At 62.8% G+C, this 27,993-nt stretch overlaps 1 protein-coding gene across 5 annotated transcripts; it reads left to right on the forward strand.

Moving 5' to 3' along the window:
• The first annotated feature begins 221 nt into the window (after nt 1-221).
• On the forward strand, nt 222-27,804 carry STIM1 (stromal interaction molecule 1). 5 transcript variants are annotated; one of them, XM_065745735.1, is made up of 13 exons: nt 222-333; nt 5,774-5,907; nt 8,837-8,951; nt 10,598-10,709; nt 11,733-11,848; nt 14,856-15,033; nt 16,881-17,058; nt 19,612-19,779; nt 20,228-20,328; nt 20,632-20,867; nt 21,711-21,791; nt 23,793-24,165; nt 27,094-27,804. In XM_065745735.1, exons 2-13 carry the CDS (start codon nt 5,860-5,862, stop codon nt 27,611-27,613), a joined length of 2,226 nt encoding a protein of 741 aa, XP_065601807.1. In that variant the 5' UTR covers nt 222-333; nt 5,774-5,859; the 3' UTR covers nt 27,614-27,804. The 5 variants fall into 5 exon arrangements, with proteins under 5 accessions (XP_065601807.1, XP_065601808.1, XP_065601809.1 ...); XM_065745738.1 differs by having other exon boundaries at nt 229-333; nt 23,793-23,859; XM_065745739.1 differs by lacking the exon at nt 222-333 and having other exon boundaries at nt 5,779-5,907; nt 23,793-23,859; nt 24,095-24,165; nt 27,094-27,186.
• The last annotated feature ends 189 nt before the right edge of the window (nt 27,805-27,993 follow it).

Consider the following 27,993-nt stretch of genomic DNA (forward strand, 5'->3'; position numbering starts at 1 on the left):
CAACGGAATGCATTGTCTGTGCCCAGGGGGCGTGGTCTGCCGCCGGGGGGCGTTGTTGTTGCTCAGGGGACGTAGCCTGGCACCAGAGGGCGTGTCTCCGCGTGGCCCCGCCCAGACCGGCAGCGCGGAGTGCGTCGGTTCGGATCTCGGTCCGGCGCTGACCCGGTTCCGCCCCGCAGCGCGTGGAGGCCCCGATGCGGAGCCGGAGCTGAGCGGGCATGGAGCTGCGGGCGGCGGCGGCGGCGACGCTGTGGGTGCTGTGCGGGCTCCTTCTGCAGCCGGGGAAGGCCGAGCGGCCGCCGGGCTCCCACCTGGACGAGACCGCCATCGCAGGTACGGCCGGGCCGGGCCGGGGCGGCGGAGGGGGTTCGGGGTTGGGGTGGGTCCGGGACCGAGGGTCGGGGCGGCCCCGTCCGCAGCGCACCGGGCACCGCTGCGGTGCTCGGGTACCGCTGGGCCCCGCCGGCTGCCGTCCCACCCCGCTCCGTTGGGGAAACCGGATCTGCGCGGCCCCGCGGTCGCGTTTGTGCCCGGGAGGAATTCATCGGGACGGTTATTTTTGGAGGAGGACGGCGGGCCGGGAACGGAGCCGGGCCCGGATCCAAACGGGCACCGCCGCTCTCGGCCCTCCGCGTTCCGGGCTCTTCTGAACCGGACGCGGTGCCCGGCGGGACCGCAGCCCCCCCCCCCCCCACCCCCGTGTACGGAGCCCGGGCGGTGCCGGCTCGGTGCCCGACGGCCGCCGGGCTCTGTCCCGCTTCGTTCGGGGCCGTCGGTTCTCCTATGGGGCCGCAGCGGAGCAGCGGGCGCTCAGTGCCCGGAACGCGTGCGGGCCGCAGCAGGAAGCTCCGCTCCTCCTCCGGGGGGGGATGGGGGGGCAGAGGTTGGGTCGGCTCGTCGTTGAACCGAGCGTTTGGGGCTGTGCCCCTCCGCCGGGACCCGCACCGCCCCTCGGTGCCGCCTCCCGCTGCCCCCGGACCCCGGTCCGAGTGGAGCCGGGCTGTGCCCCTCCCGTCGGGGCCGAGCTGCGCCGGAGCGGTGCTCACTGCTGGAGCGGTGTGGGGCGGTGTGGGGCGGTGATGGGGTGCGGTGTGGGGCCGTGGCAGCCGCGGGCTGCGTCTCCAGGAGGTTCGGGATCGCAGGAGGAGCAGAAGGAAGCCGTTAGGGGCATCGCGTTACCCTGGCCGTGGGTTTCGTACACAAACCCTCCCCGTGTGTTTATGGTCGGGACGTAGCTCAGGGTTCCTGCTGCTTTGGCTTCCAGACCTATTTTTAAGCAACCTACTTTTTTTCCCGCTTAGGAAAGGCCGCGGCTCCGGGTCCATCCCGGCCCCACGGTGCAATGGGGGGGATCATAGGGTGGCTCCGAAGTCGTCCGATTCAAACCCCCAAATGATGCTGGGGGTCTCTTCTGGTAGGGGTACGATCGGTTTGGATGGGGGTGGGGTCCCACGGATCGTGAAGCCACAGAGTCGTGGGTCGGGACCCCCACCCCAGGGCTGTGCTGGGAGGTTTGGGAGCACACCCCGTGCTGTCGTTGGCAGCCGTTCATTAAGCACTAATTAAGTGCCAGCCTGCGTGATCCCTGCGAGATGTTCCTCCTTTCGGTGCACGTGCTGCCCACAGTCTGAAAAGGGCTGAGCCAAAGTGAGCGAGGTGGGCTGTCCCCACGGGGTGAGAGGGGTCCCGTGGTGGGGGCTGTCCCCACGGGGTGAGAGGGGTCCCGTGGAGGGGGCTGTCCCCACGGGGTGAGAGGGGTCCCGTGGAGGGGGCTGTCCCCACGGGGTGAGAGGGGTCCCGTGGAGGGGGCTGTCCCCACGGGGTGAGAGGGGTCCCGTGGTGGGGGCTGTCCCCACGGGGTGAGAGGGGTCCCGTGGTGGGGGCTGTCCCCACGGGGTGAGAGGGGTCCCGTGGTGGGGGCTGTCCCTCCATCAGCTCCTGCCGTTGCTGCAGGCGGTGGTGTTGCACCCCGAGGGACACGGACTGCTGTCACCGCACCCTCGGGAGCTTTGGTGTGAAACAAAACCGGTGACAAAGAGGGATAAATGAGGTTACAGCGGGGCGGAAAGACGCCCTTGTATGGCAGCGTGGGGATGGTGCGGATACCTCGGGGTAACGATGCTGCACGGGGGGCCTGGGATGTTCCCAGTTCCTAATGGTTGTGCGAGGGGGGGGGAAGCAGTGTGTGTGGGGCTGCGGGGCCATAAAGGGCTGCGGGGCCATAAAGGGCTGCGGGGCCTTACCCCTCCGCTCCAGCCGCACCTCCACCTGCAGGTGCACAGCCCTGGGGGCTGCTTCTCTTATCTTGTAAATGAGAGAGAGATAAGAGAGGAGGAAGGGGTGGTTTCTATGGAGGACTGGTTCCACCACTTCCTCCCTCTCAGCTCTGCAGCCCCGGAGCTGCTGAGGCTGCAGGAGGAGGGCAGGAAAGCCCGAACAGCAGCAGCGAGCAGAGCTCTGCTCTTGCACTGCCACGTGTGTGCTGTGCTGTGCTGTGCTGTGCTGTGCTGTGCTGTGCTGTGCTGCCCTTCGGTGTTGGTCTGCAGAGCAGCAGCACCCAGCAGGGATGAGCTGCACGCACTGCTGCTCCGGAGCATCCTGCGGTCCTGCTGGTGGGGGGCTGCTGATGGGGGGGCTCCTTGGGGCTGCTTATGGTGGCTGTGTTGCTTTTGCTGGCCTGGCTGCTTGTGGTTTCTGCCTGCTTGCCGCCCGTGCCCTGTTGCTCCTGCCCTGCTCTTGCTGCCCGCCCGTTCATCCCCATCCGGATCGTTCCTGCGGGACGCGGCGGAGGAACGCCTTAAATCCCAAGGGCTGTCCCCGCTGGGTCTGCAGGGTTTGGATGGGTTCAGGAGGGAGGAGTGCCCTGAGCTGTGGCGTTGTTGGCCCTGGTGTTACCCCACGACCCCGTCTGGTGCTCAGAGCCCTCCGCTGCCCTTGGCTCTGCGTGTGACTTCTGAGCAGCATCCGTGCCTGGCAGGGTGTGATGGGGGGGGGGGGGGCAGGGGGTTATGGGGCTGCACTCACCCCCGGGGCTCCAATGGTGCTCTGCATTGGGGTGTTGGGGTGTACTCGGGTTCTGGGGTATTGGGATGTTGGGGTGCTGAGATGCTGGGCTGCCAGCATTGGGGTACTGGAGTATTGGGGTACTGGAGTATTGGAGTGCTGGTGTATTGGGGTGCTCAGATGCTGGGCTGCCAGGGTGCTGGGGTGTTGGGATGCTGGTGTATGGGGGTGCTGGGATGCCAGGGCATTGGGGTGCTGACATATTGGGGTGCTGAGATGCTGGACTGCTGGTGCATTGGGGTGCTGAGATGCTGTGCTATTGGGGTGTTGGGGTGCTGAGATGCTGTGCTGTCGGTGTATTGGGGTGCTGACATGCTGGGCTGCTTGTGTACTGGGGTACCAGGATATTGGGGTGCTGAGGTGCTGGGCTGTCAATGTATTGGGGTGCCTGGGTGTTGGTGTGATTGGGTGTTGGGGTATTGGGGTGCTGAGCTCCTGGGCTGCTGACGTATTGGGGTGCTGAGATGCTGAGCTGTGCTGTAATGGGGTGCTGGTGTGTGGGGGCATTGGGGTGCCAGTGTACTGGGCTGCTGAGGAACTGGGGGTGCTGGGGCATTGGGGTGCTGGTGCCCCACAGCTCAGGGCAGCGTGGCTGCTCTCTGTGCCCACCGATGGGCATCTTGCCCTCATTTCGGGCTGCCCCTCCTGGCAGAGGCACCCGAGGGCGTCGCTGAGTGTATCAAAGATCAAACGATGCAATCCTGGCCTTTATTTACATCTTATCTATGCTGCCTGTGTTGGGTTTTGTGTTTTTTTTCCTGCATTGTGCAATGGGTTTCGTGGAAGGGTGCACAACGTGGATTGCTGGGTGGTGATGGAGGAGGGCACAGCACCCGTCCTGCTCCACAGGGACACACACAGCACCCATCCTGCTCCGTAGGGACTCACACAGCACCCGTCCTGCTCCGTAGGGACACACACAGCACCCGTCCTGCTCCACAGGGACACACACAGCACCCGTCCTGCTCCGTAGGGACCCAGCTCCGTGCACAGCAAGGGGTGGGGTGTGGGGGGGAGCCCCAGGGGAGCAGGGTGGTGGTGGTGGGACTGGGCTGGGGGGGGTAGCAGGGAGATGAGGGTGGATGAGGTGATAAGAGGCACAGGAGTCAGGTCCTGTGTCTTTGTGGCCCTCTTTGGGGTTCAACCCCCTTGTCCTTTCTGGACTGGGGAGCCCAGCACTGGACACGGTGTTCTAAATGTGTCCTCCCCAGGGCAGAGCAGAGGGGAGGGATCCCCCTGGATCCTGCTGGCCACGCTCTGTGCACTGCACCCCACATCCACCCCACGGCCCATTGCCCTTCTTGGCCACAGGGCACACTGCTCATGGTCCCTGTTGGCCACCGGGACCCCCAGGTCCTGCTCCACAGAGCTCCCCTCCATCAGCTCTGCCCCGTGCTGATGCTGTGTTGCTCCTTCCCAGGAGCAGAACTCAATGCTCACTCCCATTAAACCTCCTGGGAAGGGCTGCTGGTGTGACATGGGGGGCAGGGACTCAGCCTGGGGGTGATGGCCTTCAGCATCAGGGCTGTTGCCATCAGTTTGTGATATTCAGTGCTGCTTCACCTCCCATCTCCTGGGTGGGGCTGCTCTCCCGGCCCTTTGTTCCCCTCTTTGGGGTATTTTTACAGCCCTTCTTCTCAGGGTGGGAGATGGCCGTGCCTGGGGGGGCACCTGGGGGTCCCATCCTTATCACATTGCCTTATCAGCGTGCTTTGTGGCTCCTTCTGGCTGCCACGGTGAGTGCTTTTGCAGTCACACTGACTTCTCCAGGCCAGGCTGCAATCAATTAGTCACCAGCACCCGAGGTGCACTTAATTAGTCACCAGCACCAGGGCTGCCATACCAGCAGTGGTGTTGGGGCTGAGCAGCGGCAGGGCATGGCAGCGGAGGGAGCTGGGCATTAAGCAGTGATGAGAGCCCGGGTTAGGCCGGGTCTGGGCCTGGAAGTGGATCCCTGCAGCACTCAGGACTGCAAAACGGTGATCTCAGGGTCCTAAAAGCATTCCCTAAGAGCTCCAGCTCCGTGCCTGTGCTGCACACTGCTGTGCGTTGCAGTGCCCGTGGCAGCAGTCAGCGCTGCTTTGCTCAGTGCTCGTGCAGTGCATGCAGCAGCAAGTCCCACACTTCACTCAAAACAACCTCACCTCGTCCAGGAGGATCGCCCCTGGCTGCAGGGACACCCTTCAGTGATGTGGAGCTTCGTGCTGGTGGCTGCTGGGCTCCTTTCCCGTGGATCTGTCACTGCTGGGGGGCTCAGAATCCGTCCCTGCCTGCAGTGAGCCCAGCTCTGCCTCTGCTTGCTGCTGACATCACGGTGCCTTCGGTGGGGTGCTGTTAGTGCCTGTGCTGTGGGCTCCGGGCTGTGGGGTCTCACTGGGGATGAGGATGAGGATGGACGGTGCTCGTGGGGACTCGGGCACGCAGTGGGGATTGACAGTGTTATCCCTGAGATGGAGAAAGCCGTGTGACAGCAAGCCAGGAAAGGGCACTTGGTGCTCAGGTGGGACTGCTCTCAGCTGGTGCACTGCAGTGGATCCCACAGGAGCACGGGGGGAAGGCAATGCACCTGTGTGACCAGACGGGCTGGGGGTCTGAGTCCGCCTCTCCCAGACCCCGTTGCGGGGCCGCCCGCCGCTGGGGGGGGATTTTGTTCCTCCGTTCCCTGGTTTGCAGCTTCCTTCTGCCATGCTTTACTCACTCTCTCCCCCAGCAGAGTTCTGCCGCATCGACAGGCCGCTGTGCCACGATGAGGACGAGCAGCTCAGCTTCGAGGCCGTGCGCAACATCCACAAGCAGATGGACGACGACGCCAACGGCAACGTGGACGTGGAGGAGAGCGATGAGGTTGGTGCTCACCTGGCTGGGCAACGCCGTGCCATCGCTGCCTGAGCTCTGCCCTCAGCCCTGCTGCGACCCCCGGCCCTCCTGGGATGCTCTCAGTGCCCGCTGGGGGATGAGAAAAAGCCCTCTTGGTCATCTCGGCCTTCGGAGTTTCAGCTGATAGCTTTGTGAAAGAGGATGGCAGTTGTTGCTTTCCTGCGTGGCGACTGCTGGAGCTGGGGAAGCTTGCTGGTGCTCGAACAGCTCCTCAGCTGCAGCAGGCACCCGTCGGAGGGGCGCAGGGTGAGGGGTGCTCTCCTCTGAGCAGACAAATGGGGGCAACGCTGGGAAGGGTCGGGATAACGCAGAACAGGGGGCTGAGCTGAGGGCCACTGGGCCCCAGGGTCTCTGTTCTCACTCTGTAGTGGGCTGGGTGTGGGGATGCTGGGATTGGGGCAGTGGGGCCACCCCACACGTGGGCAGCGCCCGTGAGATGCGTTCCCACCCGGCAGCACCGTTCCTGTGCCTGAAATTGCACTCTGTGGGGTAACAGAAGCCGATGGGGACCCGGCACAAACACAGAGCAGCAGCACTGTGCTGGAGCAGAGTGCAAAGCTCTCGGCTTTTCCCACCGAGGAGGGGGGGGGGTCCTCTTGGTGTGGCTTCCAAGCGGGGTTCACGGCGTCCTCATGGTGAGAGGATGAGGGTTGGCGTTGATTCTGCTGCTTTGGGTGCAAGGCCGTGCTCAGCCCCGCGGATCTCCACGCAGTGCTCCTGGTCGGGGCCATAACAAAGGAGCTTTGATTCAGTGCTCTGGGACTGCGACTGTTTTTATGCCCAGAGTGGGAACGGCTCAGGAGGGGAGGACGTCACCCCCGGCCGTGATCCTGTGGGGTCCCAGTGCTGTGGAGGCCTGCTGTTGGAGTCGTGTAGGGGTCGTTAAAGTCTGCCTGTTTATGGGTCCACGATCACTGGTGGCTCTTAGGGTGAGATCGGGCTCGTTGCTTTCACCTGTGATGTGAAGGATCTGCAGGGAGGGCAGGGTGAGCAGGACTAGGGCAGGTGGGGCGGTTTGGTTAGCTCACTTGGGCATCGGTGCTGTTGGATGGTTGTCTTTTTATGAGTGTAAGGCGCTGAGCTACAGCTTGCCAGGGCTGCTGTTAGGGCATGGTCATGGCATTCAGCGGGCTCTCCCAGGATGGGCGATGAAGCATCCTGAGATCTGCTTGGGAGTGCCTTGCTGTAAGAGCTGCCCACGGAGGTGGTGGGTGCCCCATCCCTGGAGGCACTCAGGACAGGGCTGGATGTGGCTGTGGGCAGCCTGCTCTGGGGGTACCAGATGGGGTGGGCGACTGTACGTTCATTCCGTGCTGGTGGCACTTAGTTCTGGCTGTCATACTTCTCCTGTTCACCCCTGGGGTGGCACTACAGCTCTGCCTGTGCTGCTGGAGCCGTGCTGGGCTGTGCCCTTCAGCCCTCGCTTCAGTTGCTGGGAGGAAGGGTTCTCAGTGAAGCTGGAGGTGAAGCGTGGGGTGGGCGAGTGGATGGTGAGGTGGGACGAGAGCTGGCAGGGCTCTGAGGGTGGCGAGGGCCTCTACTTAGCAGTGCTCTGTCCTCCTGGACGCCGAGCTGTGCACCCTGGGCTGGAGCTGCTTTGGCAGTGGGGTTGGACTCCACGATCTCTGGAGGTCCCTTCCAAGCCCTCCAGTTCTGTGATGCTGTGACATCAGTGACCTCAATTAAAGCGCAGGCGCTGTCCCTGGTGGGAGAGCTTCTAATTAGCGAGCTATTTCTGCTCCCCCTGCTCGCTCAGAAGGCGGCTGTGGTGCTGCAGTGCTCGGATGGGGCAGCTCAGATGCTGCCAGCCCCATTTCCCAAGCAGACGAGGGACATCCCAAGGCTCTGTTCCCCACCAGGACCCCAACTCCCTCTCTGCAGAGCTCTCCCAGCAGCTCAGCACGGAGCTGTACTGCACGCAGTTATTCCCCCCCAGCTGCAGGACTCCGGCCGTGCTCTTGTTAAACCTCACCAGCTTTCCCTCTGCCCGACCACGCAGGCCCCATTGAAAGGCAGCACGGCCTTCAGGTGCGTCGGCCAACCCTCCCAGCCCCACAGCTGCATGGGGTGGGGTGTGGGACCCTGTGCTGGCTCCTGTTGGCCACGATCCCCATCCCCACGTCCCCCACAGCCCACTGCCGCCCGGACGCTGAGCTCCACTTTCCCTCCACGCTCCCCAAGCTAAATATACCAGGCAGCTGCTGCCATTGCTGCCTCCCATAGGTCAGGGCTGCAGGACACGGAGCTGCTGCAGCACGGGGACAGCTGGCAGTGGCTGTCTGGGTGCTCAGCCCTTGCTGCCTGCTGCTGCTCAGCAGCGTGGGGCCTCGGGGAGCGAGCACTGCAGGCTGCATTTTCTTTTGCTGAGGTCACTGGGCTTGCATGCATGGAGCTGCTGGAGCAGCAGCGCTCCCTGAAACGCTTCCCACCGTGCTCCCTGCAGCGCGTGGTGCAGCGCTTCCCGCAGGCTCCGTGCGGCGTTCTGCCCCCAGGGGTGCGGGGCAGGAGCTCCCACATCTCCTCTTGCTGCTTCCTCTTCAGAAGCAGCTCTGCTTTTGCTTCGTGCAGCTGCAGTAGGCACGAGGACCAGCCTTCCTTCCCAGCACCTCTGGGTTTGTGTATTTGTTGTACAGGTTCCTGCTAGCCTCGCTGCTTCCCCTGGCCACAGAATTATTAAGGTTGGCACATCCTCCCCAAGATCAAGTCCAACCCGCAGCCCACGCCCGCTGTATGAGGGTGTGTGCGTGTCGGGTTGTTCCTAGATGGGGCTGTGCCACCGCAGTGCAGTGACAAGCTGGCAGTGTGGGGATCACAGGGAGGGCTACGGGTGGGATGCTCTGCAGTGCTTCTGCTGCCAGAAGGGTTGATCAAGTGCTGCTGCTGTTTCTTCTCCTAGTTCTTGAGAGAGGACCTCAACTACCATGACCCCACTGTCAAGCACAGCACCTTCCATGGCGAAGACAAGCTCATCAGTGTGGAAGATCTTTGGAAGGCCTGGAAAACTTCTGAAGGTAAAAGAAAAAAATACCCCACAAAACGAATCAACCAACTCAACCAACCAACCCAAAGAAACAACCAAACAGCCAACACAGCTGAACTAAGCCAGCCAACCAACCCACTGAACTATCCCACCCAGCCAACCCAATCAAACAGCCAACTGAACCAACCCAACCAACCAACTCAACCCAGTCAACCAACCAAGCAACCCAGCTGAGCCAACCTGACCAACCAACCCAGTGAACTATCCACCCAATCAACCAACAAACCCAACCAATCCAACCAACCAATCTAGTCAACCAACCCAACTGAACTAACCCACCCAACCAATCAGCCAATGAATCCAACCAACCAACTCAACACAATCAACCCAACCAGCCAACCCACCCAACCAATCAACCAACCAAAGAACCCAACTGAATCAACCCAACCAGCCCACCGAACTAACCCACAAAACCACTCAGCCAACAAACCCAACCAGCACACCTGACCAACCGACCCACCCCACCCAGTCAACCAGCTTGACCAACGAACCCAACCCAAACCCGGCAGCCCCCCAAGCCCCCAACACGAGCAGCCCTGCAGCGCGGGTCAGGTGCCATGGCAGCGTGTCTGTACAGCAGCTCGCCCAGGGATGGGGAAGTTCAGTCCCTGGTGGGAAACTCCGACACTGCTGAAGAAACTTTCGTGTCCGCTGCCGCTCCGTGGCACAGTTTCACTTTCTCCCCAGGCAGGATGTCAGAGTTTCTGTGCTGAGAACATCCAGAGCCCGGTTTGGGCAGCTCAGCCTGAGCTGTAGGATCCCCTCGTGGGGGGCAGGGGCTCTGTGTGGAGCTATGCTGGCTCTGGGGGTGCACACAGGGCACACGTGTGTTGCTCCTCGTGCCTGCCCTCCTGTCCGTGTGTGCTCGTGCCATGGGTAAACGTCCCAGTGCACGTGGATCTCACAAGCAGAGCGTCTGTGGGTGGGATGCTGAGCAGGAGGAGCGGGCCCTTCCCATGGGGGTGGCAGTGGGGCTGCGTGGGGTCAGAGCAGGATGGTGAGCAGGGTGCCCAGAGCCAGGGCAGTGCCTGTACCCAGATCAGCAGGACCTGGGGTTGTCAGAACACGCTTCTGGGATCTCTGCTAGCTCATCCCAGGCGTTGTGTGGCTCCCAGCGAGGAGCAGAGGCCCTGGCAGAGCTCCTGCAGGCCCTGTCTGCATGGCTGGGGGCCCCTCCCAGCTTCCACCCCAGCACCTCCCGAGTTTCCTGCAGGCTGCAGGGATGGGACCTGCAGGGATGGGACGCGCAGGGAGTTTCCTTAAGCTGGGGCACTTTGCTAACACTCACCCATGAGTCAGCTCCCAAGTTTGCTGGGAGGTGATTCCTTCCTTTGAAGCCAAAATGCCAGCCCTGGTCCTGCCCACTGTGCTCTCGTCCTGCCCGCTCTGCTGGAGGCACTGGGAGTGGGGGATGCTCTCTGTGTCTGTGGGGATGCTCTCTGTGTCTGTGGGGCGTCCCCACGCTCAGACCCTCTGCCTTTCCCAGAGATGCCACCGTTCCAATTCCAATCCACGGATGCTTTCCCTTTGCTGAGGGCACAGAGCTGCCCGTGCTGGAGCTGCTGGCTGCGTGGCTGCAGCAGCCACGCTGAGCTGCTCGTGTGCTTCTGCCTGCAGTGTACAACTGGACAGTGGACGAGGTGGTGCAGTGGCTCATCACCTACGTGGAGCTGCCCCAGTACGAGGAGACCTTCCGAAAGCTGCAGCTGAGTGGCCACGCCATGCCCAGGTCAGTGCTCAGCTCGGGGGGTCGGTGCTGGGGCAGCAGCAGGGCTGAGGAGGCAGCATGTGCCATCCATCCCTGTGCACGGGGCCAGTGATTCCTGCCCCACCCCGGAGTGTGGCTGTGCTGCTGCAGGGATGCTGTGGGCATCATTGGGGCTGTGCCGGTGTAAGACACTGCAGGTGTCATGGAGTCATAGCAGTGCTCAGTTGGAGAAGACCTTTGAGATCAGGGGGTCCTACCTCTGGCAGCCCACTGCTAAACCATGGGCCTGAGCAGCACATGCTGATGGATTTAAACACACCCAGGGATGGTGACTGCACCACCTCCCTGCAGAGCCCATCCCAGTGCTGAACGACCCTTTCTGTACAGAAGTGGTTCCTTACATCCAACCTAAACTTACCCTGGTGCAACTTAAGGCCATCTCCCCTCGTCCTGTCACTGTCACCAGTGAGCAGAGCCCAACCCCGCTCTCACTGTGAGCACCTTTCAGACACTGGAAGAGAGCAGTGAGGTCTCCCCTCAGCCTCCTCTTCCCCACACCACACAGCCCCAGTTCCTTCAGTCTCTCCTCGTAGGGCACACTCTCCAATCCCTTCACAGCCTCGCTGCCCTTCTTTGGAGCTGCTCCAGCACCTCCATGTCCTTTCTGTACTGAGGTGCCCAACGCTGAGCACAGCACTCGAGGTGAGGCCTCAGCAGTGCCGAGCACAGGGGCAGGATGACTTCCCAGTGCTGCTCAGCACCCCATTCCTGATCCAGGCCAGGATGCCATCGGCCTTCTTGGCCACCTGGGCACACTGCTGGCTCACATTCACCCCCTGTCCACCAGCATGCCGAGCTCCCTTTCCACCAGGCATCTCCATCCCCTCCTCCCCACGCCCATAGGGTTCCCTGGGCTCGCATGGATGCAGATCCACACCAGAGCCATCACCTGGGGCTTTCCTTCCCCCCCCCCCTCCGCTCCCCACGGGGTTCACTGCCTGCTGTGGCTGCTGGATGTCACCGTGCCCTCGCTGTGTTCCCCAGGCTCGCAGTGAACAATGCAACCATGATGGGGACCGTCCTGAAGATGACCGACCGCAGCCACAGGCAGAAGCTGCAGCTGAAGGCTCTCGACACCGTGCTCTTTGGGCCTCCACTCTGTGAGTAGTGCTGCAGAGCTCAGGGCACACGAGAGCCACGGGGACATCGGGGGCAGGGCCACGAGGGGCTCGGGGTGCTTTCCTCTTCCCACGGAGCTGCTCAGGGCTCCTGCACTGAGGGTTAAATCCTGCCCGGTTCCCTCTGGCACGGCACTGAAGAGGAATTTGGTTGGCAGCCTCGCAGGCTCTGTCATGGCAAAGTTAATTGCTTTTAATGGCTTCGGATTAATGGGTGCTCTTCTGTTTGAGGCAGTCCAGGAGCTGCTGGGTCCTGGTGCCCAGCAGTGCGGTGCTGCTCTGCAGCCCTTCGTGGCTTTCCCCAGGGATCCTACAAGGGCATTTTTGGGACGTGGGAGCTGCCAGAATGGGTTTCTCTCCAGCTTGTCGTGGTGGGAGCTCAGCTACACGGCACTGGTTCCCCGTGGTTGCAGTGCTGGTGAACTTTAGGGCTGCAGGAGCAGCTTCTGCTCAGTGACAGATGCAGCGGTGTCAGATGCATCGCTCTCGTGGGGTCACTGAAGGTGAGAGCAAAGCTCCCAGCAGCACTGTGGGGGCACAGGTGTGGGACTGAAGGGTTTTCTGCTCACAGAGGTGCTCTGGTACCCAGAGCTGAGCCCATCCCAGAGATTCATCATCCCAGAGCTGTGCCTATCCCAGATCTGTGCTCAGCCGTGCTCTGAGCATCTCTTCCCATGCCTGAAACTGCATCTGGCCTTGGTAGTGCAGCTGGGCTGAGCTGCAGGGCTGAGCTGCAGGGCTGTGTAGCTGTGCTGCATGCTGTCCTGCTGCCACCTGCACCCCTGCTGTGTCCTTGGGCTGAGCTGCAGCTGCTCTGACCTCCCAGAAACGCGGCAGGAGGTTCATTTCTGAGCGAGTTAATAGTGCGGAGAGCTGCCTTTTGTGGAGCAGTGCCCACACTTGGTGGCAAACACTATTCCGTTGGGTTTGGTACAAGATGTAACAGCTGCTCCTTGTGCTTTCTGCCTCCTCTTTGTCTTTCCCCTCCCGGGACACGCTGTGCTGCAGCATGCACAGAGCATGGCACAGCCGCGGGTGACAGCGAGCAGCAGAGCGTGCAGGCAGGGCAGGGCGGCTTCATCTGGGTTTCATTCACTGCTCGGAGGGTTACAGAGAGGAGGGCAGGCTCAGAGAGGCAAGTGGGGCCGGGGTGGGTGGTGGTGGTGATGTTAGGGTTGAATTTGCACCGCAGGGCAGGGATGTGCTCCCTTGTCCCTGCAGCCCCGTGCAGGACGCTGCAGGCTGAGGGGGGGAAGGAGCGCTCGCAGTGATGGGTGGCACGGCCTCACACGTCAGCTGGGAGCAGCTGCAGCAGGGATTCACTGCTCAGCAGCAGCTGAGGGTACACGTCCCTGCATTCCTCAGGCTGCAGAGCATCTCCGTCCGGACATGCTGGGCGCCTGCTCCATCGTGTCACTGCGTTTCTGGAAACTCGGGATGCTCTGTTTCTTCACATGTGCTCTCATGCTCATGTGCTCTCTGGTTCTTGGCTTCACCACCACCAGAGCTGTGGTTACTGCCAACCACAGGAGCCAGCACCATGTCCGTGGGCCTGGCTGTGCTGGGAGCTGAGCAGGGCTGGGAGCAAGCAGGGCTGGGAGCAGGTAGGACTGGGAGCAGGACCTGGAGCGGGGCTGGGAACAGAGTTGGGATCGGGAGCTGAGCAGGGCTGGGAGCAGGACCAGGAGCAGGGTTGGGAGCTGGGCTGGGAAGAGGGCTGGGCTGGGAGCAGAGTTGGGAGCAGGAGCTGAGAAGGGCTGGGAGCAGGAATTGGATCAGAATCAGGAGCAGGAATGGGGTCAGGATCAGGAGCAGGGGTGAGATTAGGAGGAGGAGCAGGGATGGGATCTGGAGCAGGGATGGGATCAGGAGCAGGGATGGGATCAGGAGCAGGGATGGGATCAGGAGCAGGGATGGGATCAGGAGCAGGGATGGGATCAGGAGCAGGGATGGGATCCGGAGCAGGCAGGGCCGTGGGAGAGGCAGTGACAGCACGCAGGGTCAGGCTGCAACTCTTGGACGAGGCACAGTGAAGGCAGAGGATGTCAGTGGTAATTAAGTCGGTGTAATTGGGATGCAGGGAGGGGTCAGGGCCCGTGTGTGTCATGTGCTGCTGGGGGGCTGCCAGCCTTCAGCAGCCTCATCGTTTCCCACTTAGGGCACATGGCAGTTGTTGTTGGCTTAGAAGAGAAATGCACCCGAGAGCCAAGGTCAAGCACAAGGCCTCTTTTTTTCCTCGCAGCAGATTTAGTGTGCATATTGCCACCACGCATCCGCTTTCCTGGCTGCATTTCGGGGCTCCCTTCGTGGCATCACGGCCTCACCTCGAGCTGCACGGCCAGGGTTGCTCCAGATTCTGTCTCCTTAGGGCTTTTCTCCCTCAGCAGGGATGCTCCTGAGCCTTGAGCTGCAGCGGGGACTTCCCAGCCCTGCTTATGGGTGTCATTGTCACAGGCACTGCTCCTCCATCCCAATGGGACACGCGGGGATTTCATAGGATCCCACAAAACCTCGAAGGGTGGAAGAGCCCCTGCACAGCCCACCCCACCGTGCCCACGTCCCCACGGCTCTGGGACACCCCCAGGGACGGTGACCCCCCCTCCTGGCAGCTGTGCAGTGCTCTTTGCAGGAGGGATTGTTCCTAACACCCGAGCTGGCCCTCCCCCGGGATTTCTGGGGGCTATAAATACCAGCAGTGCCTCGTGGCTCCAAAGGACATTTCTGTGGGACCCAGAGGTGTCCCCGAAGCACTCCCACCAATGGAAGGAGGGGAGGCAGAAGCCCTGTGCTTGTTCCTTCGAGGGAGGATGCTTTCTGCTTTCGGTTTCTATTTTTCCCCAGAACCAAAGCTTGTGTTTTACAGAAGGGAGGGGATGGAGAGGTTGAGTTTGCCTTGAGAGCTGTTGTGAAGGTCCCAGCAGGAAGACCAAGGGATGAGAGGGGAGAGGGGTGAGCCCGTGGGGCTCTCAGTGCTGTCCTTCTCTTGCAGTGACACGGCACAACCACCTGAAGGACTTCATGCTGGTGGTGTCCATCGTCATCGGGGTGGGCGGCTGCTGGTTCGCCTACATCCAGAACCGCTACTCCAAGGAGCACATGAAGAAGATGATGAAGGACCTGGAGGGCCTTCACAGGGCCGAGCAGTCCCTGCACGACCTGCAGGAGAGGTGAGGGCCGTGCGTCCCCGTGGGCTGCTGCTCATTGGGATCTCACGTCGCGTTTCGCAGCATCATAGGATGGCCTGGGTTGAAAAGGACTTCATAGATCATTGAGTTTCAGCCCCCTGACGTGGGCAGGGTCAGCAACCAGCAGAGCAGGCTGTCCTCATCCAGCCTTGCTTTGAGTGCCCCCAGGGATGGGGCATCCACAGCCTCTGTGGGCAGCCTGTTCCAGAGGTTTGCTTTGCAGCTCCCCTCAGTACCCCGAGCCCAGGGGCTGCCCGTGTGCACTTCTGTTTCCTTTCTGTGCTGTTTTCCTCTTATCTGCCTGCGTGCGTGGTTCCTGTTCTTCTCCAGCTGCCATCACTGCTTCTGAAAAGTCATTCTGGGCTTTGGGAGAGCTGGACTCGGTGCCAGCAGCACGTGGGAGCTCCGTGCATGGGGGTAAAGCAGCGAGCTGAGCACAGAAACCCCACCCGGGCGCTCACACTGCTCCTGGTGCTGCATTGCCAGCGCTGTTTGGAGCACGTTGCCTCCTCACACAGCTCCTTCCCATCCTCATACTTCAAGAACGGGAAGAGTTGGGAGTGAAACTGAGCTGCGGGCACTCAGGCCAAACCCTGCGCCCGTTGGCAGCCCAGGCAGGAGGGCTCCAGGGAAGGCTGCAGCTCCTGTCTTTGGCAAGGAGATCTCCAAGGGCAGAAACAGCACTTTAACAAGTAGCAGGGCACGGTAGGCTTGGCCTCCAGCTGCTTTGAAGCAGTTCAAAGGGAAACACCGAAGCTTGGCATCGGTGACGCTCCCCACGACGTCCCTGGCACCGTGCTCTGCTGAGCACTGCAGGCAGCGCTGGGGCTCAGAGCACAGTGCCCTGGGAAGGATGCTGCCCTGCCCTGGGAGCTGTCTGTGCACCCATGGCACCGTGCAGGGCAGCACACAGCCAGGGCTGTGCTGGGGGCAAAGCAGCAGATGGGTGTGGGGAGCTTCATGTGAGCTCAGGACCAGGTGAGGAGGCACCAACCTCAGCACAGGAGCACAAGGGGTGGAAAAACCTCCCTCACCCTGCTGGCCACGCTCTGTGCTCTGCACCCCACGGCCACCCCACGGCCCGTTGCCCTCCTTGGCCACAGGGCACGCTGCTCGTGGTCCCCGTTGGCCACCAGGACCCCCAGGCCCTCCTCCACAGAGCTCCCCTCCATCAGCTCGGCCCCGTACCGATGCTGTGTTGCTCCTCTCTGGGTGCAGGACACCCTCAGCTTCCTCCCCACCCCAGGTCTTGGGGATAAAACTCACACGGAAGGAATTGTGCGCGGCAGCACGGGGAAAATTCTCCTTTAAATAGAGAGGTTTGGGCGGTTTGGAATTCTTTCAGCCCAAGTATGGGAGAGCTGTAGCACAGAGCTCAGGGCAGAGAGCGTGGGGTTATGTGGGAACTTGGAACGCCTCGGCAGAAACCTCTGTGAATCGGGAACAAAAACACTGGAGTTTCTCAACAGAGCTGTAAATTGAAAATGAAGCTTTTCCGAGAAGAGAGCCAACATCGTGGCTGCTGAGAGAACACACACACTTGTTGTGAATTGCTGTCTGGGTGCCAAGGATGAGCCTGTGGAGCAGGCAGCTTGGGCTCTGCATCCTTGCTCCCTGCTCTGCTCGTGGGCTCTGTGCATCCTGTCTTCGTGCTCAGCTCCCGAGCTCTGCATCCTTGCTCTGTGCATCCTTGCTCCCTGCTCGTGTGCTCAGTGCATCCAGCTGCCCCTTTCCTTTCCTTTCTCCTCGACCTTCAGCTGCTGTGAGGAGGAGCAGTGCTGGTGGGGCCGGGCCCTGCTCCTCACAGCTCCCACGTCCCTGTCCTGCAGGCTGCAGAAGGCTCAGGAGGAGCATCGCTCCGTGGAGGTGGAGAAGGTGCACCTGGAGAAGAAGCTGCAGGATGAGATCAGCATTGCCAAGCAGGAGGCACACCGGCTGCGGGAGCTGCGGGAGGGCACCGAGAACGAGCTGAGCAGGCAGAAGTATGCTGAGCAGGAGCTGGAGCAGGTGAGGGGCAGCCCGAGGTGCACAGCACGGCCTGGAGCAGCCCAGCACCTCTGCTTTTAGCACTTTGTGCAGGGAAAGAGCAGGGAATCGCACGGCCCTGCAGTGAGCACGGACACCTCCAGCTCTGTCAGCACTCGGAGCCCCGTCCGTCACATCCCTGCAGAGGTGGTGGATGTGGGGCTGCCCCACGGGGCAGGACTGTGCCCTGCCAGCAGCCCCTGACCCCCTCCAGTCCGTCAGCCCTCGGGTTTCTGGCCTTTCCATTTGTGGAGGTGGTCCTTCTCGCGCTGAGGCGTGGAGCTGGGGTTTGTGTGCAGTGCTGACGGCAGCGGTGTGCGGGCAGAGGGCACTGCAGGGGGAATTCAGCACGGGGCAGGAAAAGGGTTTCCAGTGCAACATCTGCAGACCCACACGGCCCCGGCGAGGCTGGAAGGAAGGGGTGGGGGTAAATGGCATTGCTGAGGGCGCCTCAGGGATAGGGGGCAAAGAGAGGGGTGGGAGCTGTGCCCCACAAACCCGCACAGCTCTAAAGCCCAAAGTGCAGATCCTGCTGCCACGCAGGCTCTGACCCTGCCTTACACGTGGGTTTCACGTGGATCGGGGTGAGGCAGAGCCTAACCCTAACCCGGGTACCCCACAGCTCCTGGGCTCTGCCACGTCCCATCCACTCCACCTCCATGGAGGAGGAAGGAGAGGAAGCCTCCTCCTCCTCGTGGCACCGAGGGCTCCCGTGGCTGACTTTGCTCTCTCTCGATGCGAACTCCTTTATCCAAAGCCTCTCCCCAAACACACTGAGCTCCCTTTCAGAGCAGCCCTCGGGGCTCTGTGCTCAGCCATGGGGCACTGAGCTCTGCCCCACAGCCCCCAGCCCTCCTGCCCCACTGTTTGAGGGCGGTCTCCTCCACTCCTCCAGCCCTGCCCTTGGCACCCATTAGGAGAGCTGCACGCCAGAGGTGATTTAACCTCTCTTGTTTCTCAGAGGCCTTCAGGAGGGATGCCTCAGGAGGGTGAGTACTGGCTTCATCCTCCTGCCCCGCCGCGTGCCTGTAACAGCCACCGCCCCGGTGACCCCCACACACAGTAACCCCTCACCCCCACTGACCGTGGGTCGCGTGGCATTGCGATCCCACCGGACCTTCCCTTGCACCCATCAGTTCTTACCACTAAAACGGGGTTGGGAGCTCCTGTGGGTGCTGGGAGCAGTGGGGCCGGGCTGGGCTTGGTGGACTGTCACCGCGTGGTGGGATTGGGACCGGAGGGGTCGTCATGGGGGAGTGTGCACCACATCACCTCTGTGCTCATTCCTCGTTACGGGTGTGCTGTGTGAGCACAGCTCTGCAGCAAGCAGGGCTGGGGCTCGGGGAGCGGCTTTGGTGCTGTGCCTGAGCTCACACAGAGCGTGAGGAGCAGTGGGGTCTGCAGTGCCTCCAAGGCAGGGCTCAGCCCACGAGCAAAGCTGTGCTCTGACAGATTGCCTCTGCTCAGAGCGGGCGAAGGAGGGGACGTGGGCTGCGCAGGGCTGCAGCACGCAGCAGCAGCGGGCAGCACACAGCGGGATGCAGGCACTCAGGCCCAGCACAGCACTGACCGTAGCTCTCAGCTTCCCTGGGAGCACACGGCTCTGTCAGCTGCAGGGATTGCAGCCGCTGTGGGGCACAGGAGCGGCCAGCAGCACCAGCTGGCATCCTGGGGAGGATTTAAAGCTGCACGGATCTCCCCTTTGGGATGCAAGCAGAGTGCTGCAGGCATTGCAGTCATGCAGGGGTGGTGGGGGGGGAGGGCAGTGCTGCAGGATGCTATGAGTGCCTGGGACAGCTTCCTGCCCCACTCCTCTCGGTGCTGCCTGCTCCCTGCCAGGACCTGCTCCTGCCCTGCTGAGCACAGCTGTGGCTGTGAGTGAGGCTGAGGGCTGTGGAGTGGTTTCGTGGTGCCCCCAGCCCCGTGTTGCCAGCTGCTGCTCCATGTCAGACCACCAGAGCTGTGCGGGTTATCAGGAAACCACCCTTGAGGCTGGAAAAGGGGTCCAGCATCTCCAGCCCACCCCACTGTGCCCACAGCGTCACATCCCTATGGTTCCTGAACGCCTCCAGGGACAGTGACCCCCCCATCTCCCAGGGCAGCCGTGCCACCCCTTCCAGGAAGAAATGGTTCCTAATTCCCAACCTGACCCCACTATCACCCAGGAGCAGAAGCCAACCCCCCCTCACCACAGCCTCCCTCCAGGAGCTGTAGTGCTACGAGGTCTCCCCTGAGCTCCTCTGCCCCATCCCATCCCCCACCCCCTCCCACAGCACTGTGCTGCAGACCCCCACGGCTCCGTCCCCTTCTCTGGACACTCTGTAGGGTCTTCGTGGCAGTGAGGGGCCCAACACTGAGCTCAGCACGGAGCTGTGGCCCCGCAGTGCCCTACAGAGGGACGGCCACCTCCTGCTCCTGCAGCCAGGATGCTGTTGGGCTTCTTGTCCTCCTGGGCACGCTGCTGGCTCAGGGTCAGCCCCGGATCCCCTGGCAGCCATCTCCCGGCCCTAACAGCACCCCGTTCCCTCTCTGCAGGTCCGCATGGCTCTCAAGAACGCCGAGAAGGAGCTGGAGTCTCACTGCAGCTGGGCTGCACCCGAGGCCCTGCAGAAGTGGCTGCAGCTGACCCACGAGGTGGAGGTGCAGTACTACAACATCAAGAAGCAAAACGCAGAGAAGCAGCTCCTGGTGGCCAAGGAAGGGGTGAGCAGCTCGTCCTCGCCGCCCAGGGTGAAGGTTTGGGGCGCAGCACCCCTGCATCATCCCCTGGGCGTCGTCCCCGCTGCTGCCATCCTGCATGCTCGGGCGGCACCGTTTGTGGTGCACACGTAGCGGTGAATCACCGCCTCCATAGCCCCGCTCCCAGATTTCTGTGCCAGCCGAGGAGCTGAGAGACACGGGGACCTGCTGTGACACGCCTCGCTCCCTGTGCATGTGTACAGCAGGCAGGGCTTACACTGCTGTGGTTCCCCCCGGCTCCTGCAGAGCCACGGGGCTGTGGGGCACAGAGCCCCCTGGGCTGTGGGTACAGACACGTGTCCCCCTGTCTGCAGCGTGCCAGCAGCTGCACTGCTGTTTCCGTCCCTTCAACTCCAGGAGGAAGGGTGAGATGTCCTTCTCCCTCCGACCTTTCTTTCTCTGAACCTCCCAGGCTGAAAAGATTAAGAAGAAACGCAACACTCTGTTCGGGACATTTCACGTCGCCCACAGCTCCTCTCTGGACGACGTCGACCATAAGATCTTAACAGCAAAGTGAGTGTCCCCTCAGGTCCTGCCCGGCCCTCCTGCACCCCAGCTGTGCCCTGCCCCCCTCCCTGCATTCCCAGCGCCCTCAGTGTGGGTCTGACCCCACAGAAGCAGCGCAGCATTCAGCTCCTCCCAGATATTGGGGTTCGGTGCAAGGGGGGGGGGGATGCAGGAGGCTGAGCTGCAGCACCCAGCACCCAGCACCCATCCCGTGTGCTCCAGTGCTGCAGCACCCAGCACCCAGCACCCATCCCGTGTGCTCCAGTGCTGCAGCACCCAGCACCCATCCCGTGTGCTCCCTGCTTGCAGGCAGGCACTGAGCGAGGTGACAGCAGCCCTGCGGGAGCGCCTGCATCGCTGGCAGCAGATCGAGCTGCTCTGCGGCTTCCAGATCGTCAACAACCCTGGCATCCACACGCTGGCATCCGCCCTCAACATCGACCCCGGTTGGATGGGCACCCCCAGACCCAACCCCTCACACTTCATCATGACCGACGACGTGGACGACCTGGACGAGGAAATCGTGTCGCCCGTGTCCATGCAATGTACGTAGCGATGGGGGGAGGGGATGGCAGCACCGTGCTGATCTGCCCCGGGCACACAGGAGCTGCAGGAGCACCCGGGGAGCCAGGGGGAGCTGTGTGAGTTTCAGTAGGGCCGAGTGTGGGGTCCTGAACTTTGGGCGCGATGACCCCAGGGAACCCTATGGGCGTGGGGAGGAGGGGATGGAGATGCCTGGTGGAAAGGGAGCTCGGCGTGCTGGTGGACAGGGGGTGAATGTGAGCCAGCAGTGTGCCCAGGTGGCCAAGAAGGCCGATGGCATCCTGGCCTGGATCAGGAATGGGGTGCTGAGCAGCACTGGGAAGTCATCCTGCCCCTGTGCTCGGCACTGCTGAGGCCTCACCTCGAGTGCTGTGCTCAGCGTTGGGCACCTCAGTGCAGAAAGGACATGGAGGTGCTGGAGCAGGGCAGGGAAGGGCAGCGAGGCTGGGAAGGTCCAGATGATGTGCCCTGTGAGCAGCAACGAGGGAACTGGAGGTGAGGGGAGACCTCGGTGCCCTCTGTTGGAAGAGGTGATGGCAGCGAGAGCGGGGCTGGGCTCTGCCCCCTGCTCACAGTGACAGGACGAGGGGACACGGCTATCCTGTCTGTAGCTGCAAAAGGGAAAGGGAAGCCTTGGCAGGAGCCAGGCTGGGAGCAGAGCAGCCCGTGGCAGCAGTGTCAGGCGCAGGGAGCTTTCTAGTTCACCTGCTGTAGGTGAGCTGCTGGGCAGATCCTCGTCAGGAGGGGGGAGGTGCTCAGCATCCCTGCACCCCACCAGCAGCAGGAGGGGGATGCTCCCGCAGTCACCTCTCTTTCTCCCCCTCCCCCCGTTCCCCCCTCCCCAGACGCAGCCTGGCTCTTTGGGCGCAGGTTCAGCGACCGCTCGTCTCTGTCCTCGGAGGATCAGTCCCTCTGGAAATACCCTGGTTTGGTTCTTTTTAATTATATCCACGTTATTACATATATATATATATTTTTTTTTCCATTCTACACTCTGCCCTTTTTCTGGACTAAAAATACCTACACGGATTTTCCAACTTTCTGGCACGGACAACTAATGAGCATCCCTCTGTCCTCTGCACCACCCGCACGAACTAACCCCCTGCCAGGAGCCCGGGGGGGGGATGAGGAAGAACCACAGCTCGCTGCCCTTCGGGGCTTTGGATTTAGGAAGCAGAAATGCCACGGGGCTGAGGGCTGCGTGGAAGTGGGGAGCGAGGCCGTGACAGCAAAGAGACCCCGTGGGGAAATGATGCACCCCAGGGTGGGCCATAGAAGCACAGAGCTGTTAGGGTGGGGGGGTCCAACCTCAGCCCGTCCCCCCCGGCCGTGCTTCAGTGCCACATCTCAGCACGGCCTGCAGCCTCAGTGGCTGTTCTGCAGAGCCCGTTACCCCCAGCGTGGGCAGTTTGACCCCAGCCCGGGGCTGCTGGGTGCTGCTGGGTGCTGCTGGGTGCTGCTCCCCCCTGGGGTTTGATTTCTGGCAGTCAGGACATTGGTTTCCGCCTGCAATCCACGTGGCTTCGTTTCCTTTCAGCTCTGATGGTGTTCAGAGAAAGAAATCTGAAATAGAAAGCAGGAAAGGAGCAAGGCTGAACAGCGAGAGCCTCAGCGAGGCTGCCATCGACCTCGGCAATGCCAGGCTAACAGAGGTGCCCGGGGGGGTCCTCTCCTGTTCCTGCCCCCACTCGAGGTGCCCCAGCAGGGACCCCACGCTGTGCCCGTGGGGCAGGGGGCGATCTGCTTCCCTTGCATGTCCGGAGCAGTGATGTGCTGGTTCTTTGATTCCCCAAGGAGCTCTCCTCCTGCCTCGCGTGGAGCTTTCCTCGCCTCCTTAACCAACGCCACGTTTACCCCTCGCGTCCTGAACACCTCATCTGCAAACAGGGGACCCTCGTGGGGGGGGCAGCCAGCTCTGCTCCGGGCTCTGCAGCCGAGGCTTTGGGCACTGCTGAGGGGCTGAGCTCCCTGGCCCATGCTACCTAAATCCTACTGCTTCGGGGCCAGCCCTGGAGCATCTACCCCTATAAGACCAGCCCTGAAATACCTTTTCCCTTTAGGATCAGCCCTGTAGTATCTTATCCCCTTTAGGACCAGCCCTGTAATACCTTTTCCCTTTAGGATCAGCCCTGTAGTATCTATCCCCTTTGGGACCAGCCCTGTAATACCTATCTATCCCCTTTAGGACCAGTCCTATATCACCTATCCCCTTTGGGACCAGCCCTGTAGTTCCAGGTGTGATGGCACGTGGTGTCAGCCCCATCCGTGCTCCGTTCCTACACATCTCCCTCCTCTGCAGAGGGGGTAAAACCATAACAGGGGGGCACGGGGCAGAGCAGCACCTGCACCCCTGTGCCACCCCCAGGCTGCGGGGGAAGGGGTCCTGCTGGGTGTAGGGCACGGGGCCAGCTTGGTTCCCATGCTGGGGATCAGGATCATGCCCGGAGTGCTCTGATGTGCCCACGTTTGCTGCAGAGCAGGGCTGGCTCGGGGTGAGGTGTGCAGGGCTGGCTCGGGGTGAGGAGCAGGGCTGGCTCGGGGTGAGGTGTGCAGGGCTGGCTCGGGGTGAGGTGTGTAGGGCTGGCTCGGGGTGAGGTGTGCAGGGCTGGCTCGGGGTGAGGAGCAGGGCTGGCTCGGGGTGAGGTGTGCAGGGCTGGCTCGGGGTGAGGTGTGCAGGGCTGGCTCGGGGTGAGGTGTGCAGCCGCACTGTGCTGTGAGCAGGGCGGGCAGATGAGGTGCTCAGAGAGCAGTGGGGATGCAGAGCGCCGGATCACGCATCGTGCTGAGCAGCGGCGCTGCTTCCACTGCACGGCCGCTTTGCCCACGGTGCCCACGGCACGCGTCCCGCATCGCCCCACGGGGCGTGGGGCCCGGGCAGCCCTGCAGCTCAGCCCTGCAGCTCAGCTCTGTCCCTTCTGTCGTTGCAGCTCCCGCTTTGCCCAGCGCCGTTCGCCAGCGCCTGGTGGACCCCCAGCACGGCCACGGATCTCAGAGGTTGGTAGAGAGTTACGTGCACGGCCATGAGCCGGGGCAGCCCGCCCAGCAGCTGGCGGGCAGAGCGTCGCTCCGTCGAATGCACAGCCTCTCCTCCGGACAGTCTTTGGGTTCTGACCTTCCTGGCACCGCTCCGTCATCCTCCGCCACCTCTTGCTCCTCATCCGCAGCTCCTGCACCCGCTTCCCATGTCCACCCTCTCTATCACCATCACACCACCTCTTATTTCCTCCAGATGGACTCCACCCCCGACCTGCCCCCTCCTGATGTCACCTCTGGAGCTCGCTGTGGCACTGAGAGCTTTGGGTATATGCTGTTTCTTTTCTCCCCCACCCCCCCCCCCGCCTGCTTGCTGGGGTGCTCTCCCTGCTGGATTCCTCCCTCCCTTTCCTTCGGGGCCGCTGTCTTTTGTGGTCTCCCCATAGCTGCATTTCCTCCCCCTCTCCCCTCTCCAGAGACCCCAGGTTGCTCTGTGTGGTCCCGTTTCCATCAGGACATGGAAGGGGGTCGGGTTTGCCCCAGGCAGCCCTCGTGTGCTCGGGGTCGGGGTCTTGGGAAAGGAAGCACGGGTGAGCTCGGTGCTGCCAGGACCTGGCGTCCTGCTGCGTCAGTGCTCCCCAGATCTCAGGCCGAGGAGCAGGGGCTCGTTGGGGTCCCCATATGGAAAGCCCACCCGGGGCTGCCCCACATCGCTCTGCTTTCTCCGTGGTGATGTCAGGGATGCTGCGGGCCTCGGGCAGCGAGCTGGTGGGAGTGGGATGGGGGCTCCTGGGGGGGCTCCCACTGACCCGACCCTGCAGACAGCCCCCCCATGTCAGCGAGTGCTGTCTGTGTGCCAGGCAGCGTGGCACAGTGTGGGGTGCTGTGGGGTGGGGTGCTGCACAGCATCGGGCTCTGAGCCCTGGGCTGTTCCTCTCAGTGTTGGAGCATGGGTGCACCTCGGTTCTCTGGGCAGCATTCTGCTGGAGAAGCAGTGTAATTAACATTGCAATTAACAGCTCGGGCTCTCCGGGGCCGGAGAGGTGCAGGGAGGAGTGCCACGGGAGCAGTCACAGCCACCCTGCATTGCTCTGCACGTGGAGCTCTGCGTGGGCACCAGGACCCTAATTAGGAGAGCTCATTAGGAGCGTTAGGAGGGGCTCACGGCCTTTGGCTCCTCCCATTCCCTCAGCCCCAGGTCCGCGCTGTGCTGCAGAAAGCAGAGATGAGGAACTGGATGCAGATATTGCGTTCCTCACGTGTGTGCACGGAGGTGCATCCCCGTGCATCGCTCCCCATCGCTGTGCGCCCCATAGCAGAGCCCCTCGCACCCCCTGCTGCCCCCTCCCCAGGGGGATCCGAGCTGGGGAGGGGAGCAGTGTGGGATCGTGGCCGTAGAGCAAAGCAGAGCTGCCCCGGGGGGGGTTGGGCACAGGGGAGCACTCACTGTTCACTTCTCTTTTGCAATCGGCTTCAGAGGATCCGGTGCGGATAAGGTCAGAGCTGGTGTGGTTTTGAAGGCTGATGTGGGTCCGTGGACGGCTCCGAGGGGCAGCGGGGGCTGCGTGTGCAGGGGTTTGTGCTCCCCGGTGCCCGCTCTCCGCGGTAGCAGTGGGGGATGGGGTTGGGGGGGGGGGGGAATGTGGGACCCCGACCCCACGCATCACTGCTGACCCTCCTCCAACGAGGACTGGGGCGGCCGAGGAGCCCGCTGCAGGGGATCCCCCCACGGAGCGCAGAGCTCAGGAGGAGTGGGTCCTTCTCCCCTCCTGTCCTCCTGTCCCTCCCCCCTCCACCGCTGCCCGTCCTTCCTTCCTTCCTTCCTTCCCTCCTTCCTTCCACCATGGTTTGCTCTCTGCTTTCTTTGCTCACCCGATGCAGCACATCCACATCCCTGCGCTCCTGTTCCCCCCACGGTGGTTCGGATCCCCGGAGCTGGGAGGGGGGGAGCTCAGGTTGGGGCAGGGAGGGCAGGTTGTGTGGGGCAGTGCCCCCAGGCCCCCCTCCCACCGCTGTGAGATGGGGCGGAGGTGCCCCTGGGTCTCTGCTTCGTGCTCAGGACTGAGTTTGGGGGGGCATGGGGTGCAGGTGGTAGCTCTGTAGTGCAGCAGTAGCACCTTCCAGAAACAGCCCCCACTGTACCCCTGTGCTCAGCACTGGCAACGGCTGCAGGCAGAGGGGGAGGAGGAGGAGGAGGAGGAGGAAGCTCCTATGGGGCAGTGGGCACCACGCAGCCCCCTTGGCTGAGCCTCAGCCCTCTGTCCTTTGGGACGGTCCTCCTCCTCCTCAGCAGAGCAGCGTGTGCCTGGAGCCACAGCCCCATGGATAGCTCTGGTGTCCCACCCCCATGGATGGCCCCAGTGTCACATCCCCACAGACAGCACTGATGTCACAGCCCCACGCACAGCAGTGACATTTCCCCAGCAGCACTGCACAGTGCTGGGCTCCCTCCTCCTGCCCGTGCTTCTCAACCCAGTGGTTGGGGTCAGGGGGGGAGGGGGAGTGGGGTTGGGGGCCACCCCATGGAGGAACCACAGCAGTACCTTCCCCTGAGTGGAGGTGACATCCCGAGGTGACATCCCGAGGTGACATCCCGAGGTGACATCCCTCCCTCCATGTCCTCGGCATCGCCCCCGCTGTGAGCACAGAGCAGCTGCCCCGGATCGGGTTTCCATCCGTGCTCTCTCAGCGGACGTTCCCGTGTGCCATTGTCACTTCTCCACCGGTGGCAGCCCCACGGGCCCCACGGGAAGGCTGTGTGTCCCCTCGTGGGTGCTGCGTCCCCTCGTGGGTGCTGTGTTATCTCGTGGGACACGGGACACCGCGTCCCAACACACCCCGAGGGGCAGAGGGTGTGGGGTCAGCAGTCGCGTGGCTCTGTCCTGCAGAGGGAGGGGACATCGGGAGGGGGACATCGGGAGGGCCCCCTCAGCGTTCCCCCCCTCCTCTTCGGAAGGGGCTGGGGCTGCTCAGGGCATTAGATGCGTCGCGATGCGTTGGGCACCGCAGGAGGAAGGCACCGTGCGGGGGCACAAACCGCTGCGCAGCAGGGGAAGGGCTGCGGGGGGCTCAGGGCGGGGGGCACGGCCTCACCCACAGCCCCCTGCTGGGGATCTCGGGGCTTGGGGTCTCCGTGCGGGCCGTGGGGAGCCCCCGTGGGTGGCGGGGCCGCGCGGGAGCTGTGCGTTATTTGGGAGGGGGGTGGCGAGGGCAGGACCCCCGTCCGCTGACCGTCCCTCTGCTCTCTCCACGCAGAGACCTGACTCGCTGCGACTCCGAGTCGTCCATCCCGCACCTGAGCGAGCCCCCGCGCCCGCCCGGCCCCGCGTCCAAGCTGCTGCCCGCCCGGCCCGCGCTGCTCACCCGCTCCGTCGAGGACGCGGCCCCCGGGCACACCCCCAACGGCGGCGGGCGGCACGCGGAGCACCCCGGCCCGGAGCGGCCGTCCGAGAGCCCTTCGGCCACGAAGAAGACGATGACGGTGAACCACGGCATGGAGAAGTCCTCCAGCCTGGGGGAGATGGGGCACCCCGCGGCCGCCAGGCACAGCCACTCGGATTCGTCGCGGTCGCACAGCCCCAGCTCCACCGACCCCGACACCCCGTCCCCCACCTCTGACTGCCGGCCCAACAGCTCCAAGAGCACCCGCATCCCGCAGCTGGCTGCCAAGAAGAGCGCAGGGGACGAGGACGGCAGCCTGACGGGCGACGAGGTCGACCCGGGCCAAAGCAAGAAAAAGTTCCCCCTCAAGATCTTCAAGAAGCCCAGGAAATAGAGGAGGAGGGCGGAGGGACCCCACGGAGACCCCCGCCGCCACCGGGGCAGCGCGCCCGGCCCCGGGCGCTGGGAGACGCGTCCCCGCGGCGGGAGGAGATGCTCCCGTTTATTTATTGCCCGGTCCGAGAAGCGAAGGGACACCGCTCCCCGGGGGCGACGGCCGCCCGCATCACCCCCCACACCCCCCACACCCCCCCACCCCACCCCCCACCGCTGTAGTCCCCGGCTTTGCTGTGCATGGCTTCCAGTTATCCCGGCTCTGCTCGGCCGCACGGCATTTGGGTTTTGGTTTCCACGCGGTTTTCGTCTCGTTTTGTTCCGTTTGTTGTTTGTTAACGGTTGTTGGGTTTTTTTTACCTTTGATTCTTCGGTTCTTCT

Source organism: Cyrtonyx montezumae, unplaced genomic scaffold (genome assembly GCF_038088225.1).
Source record: "Cyrtonyx montezumae isolate F1298 unplaced genomic scaffold, pur_monq_1.0 scaffold_37, whole genome shotgun sequence".
In the NCBI taxonomy this organism is placed as follows: domain Eukaryota; kingdom Metazoa; phylum Chordata; class Aves; order Galliformes; family Odontophoridae; genus Cyrtonyx; species Cyrtonyx montezumae.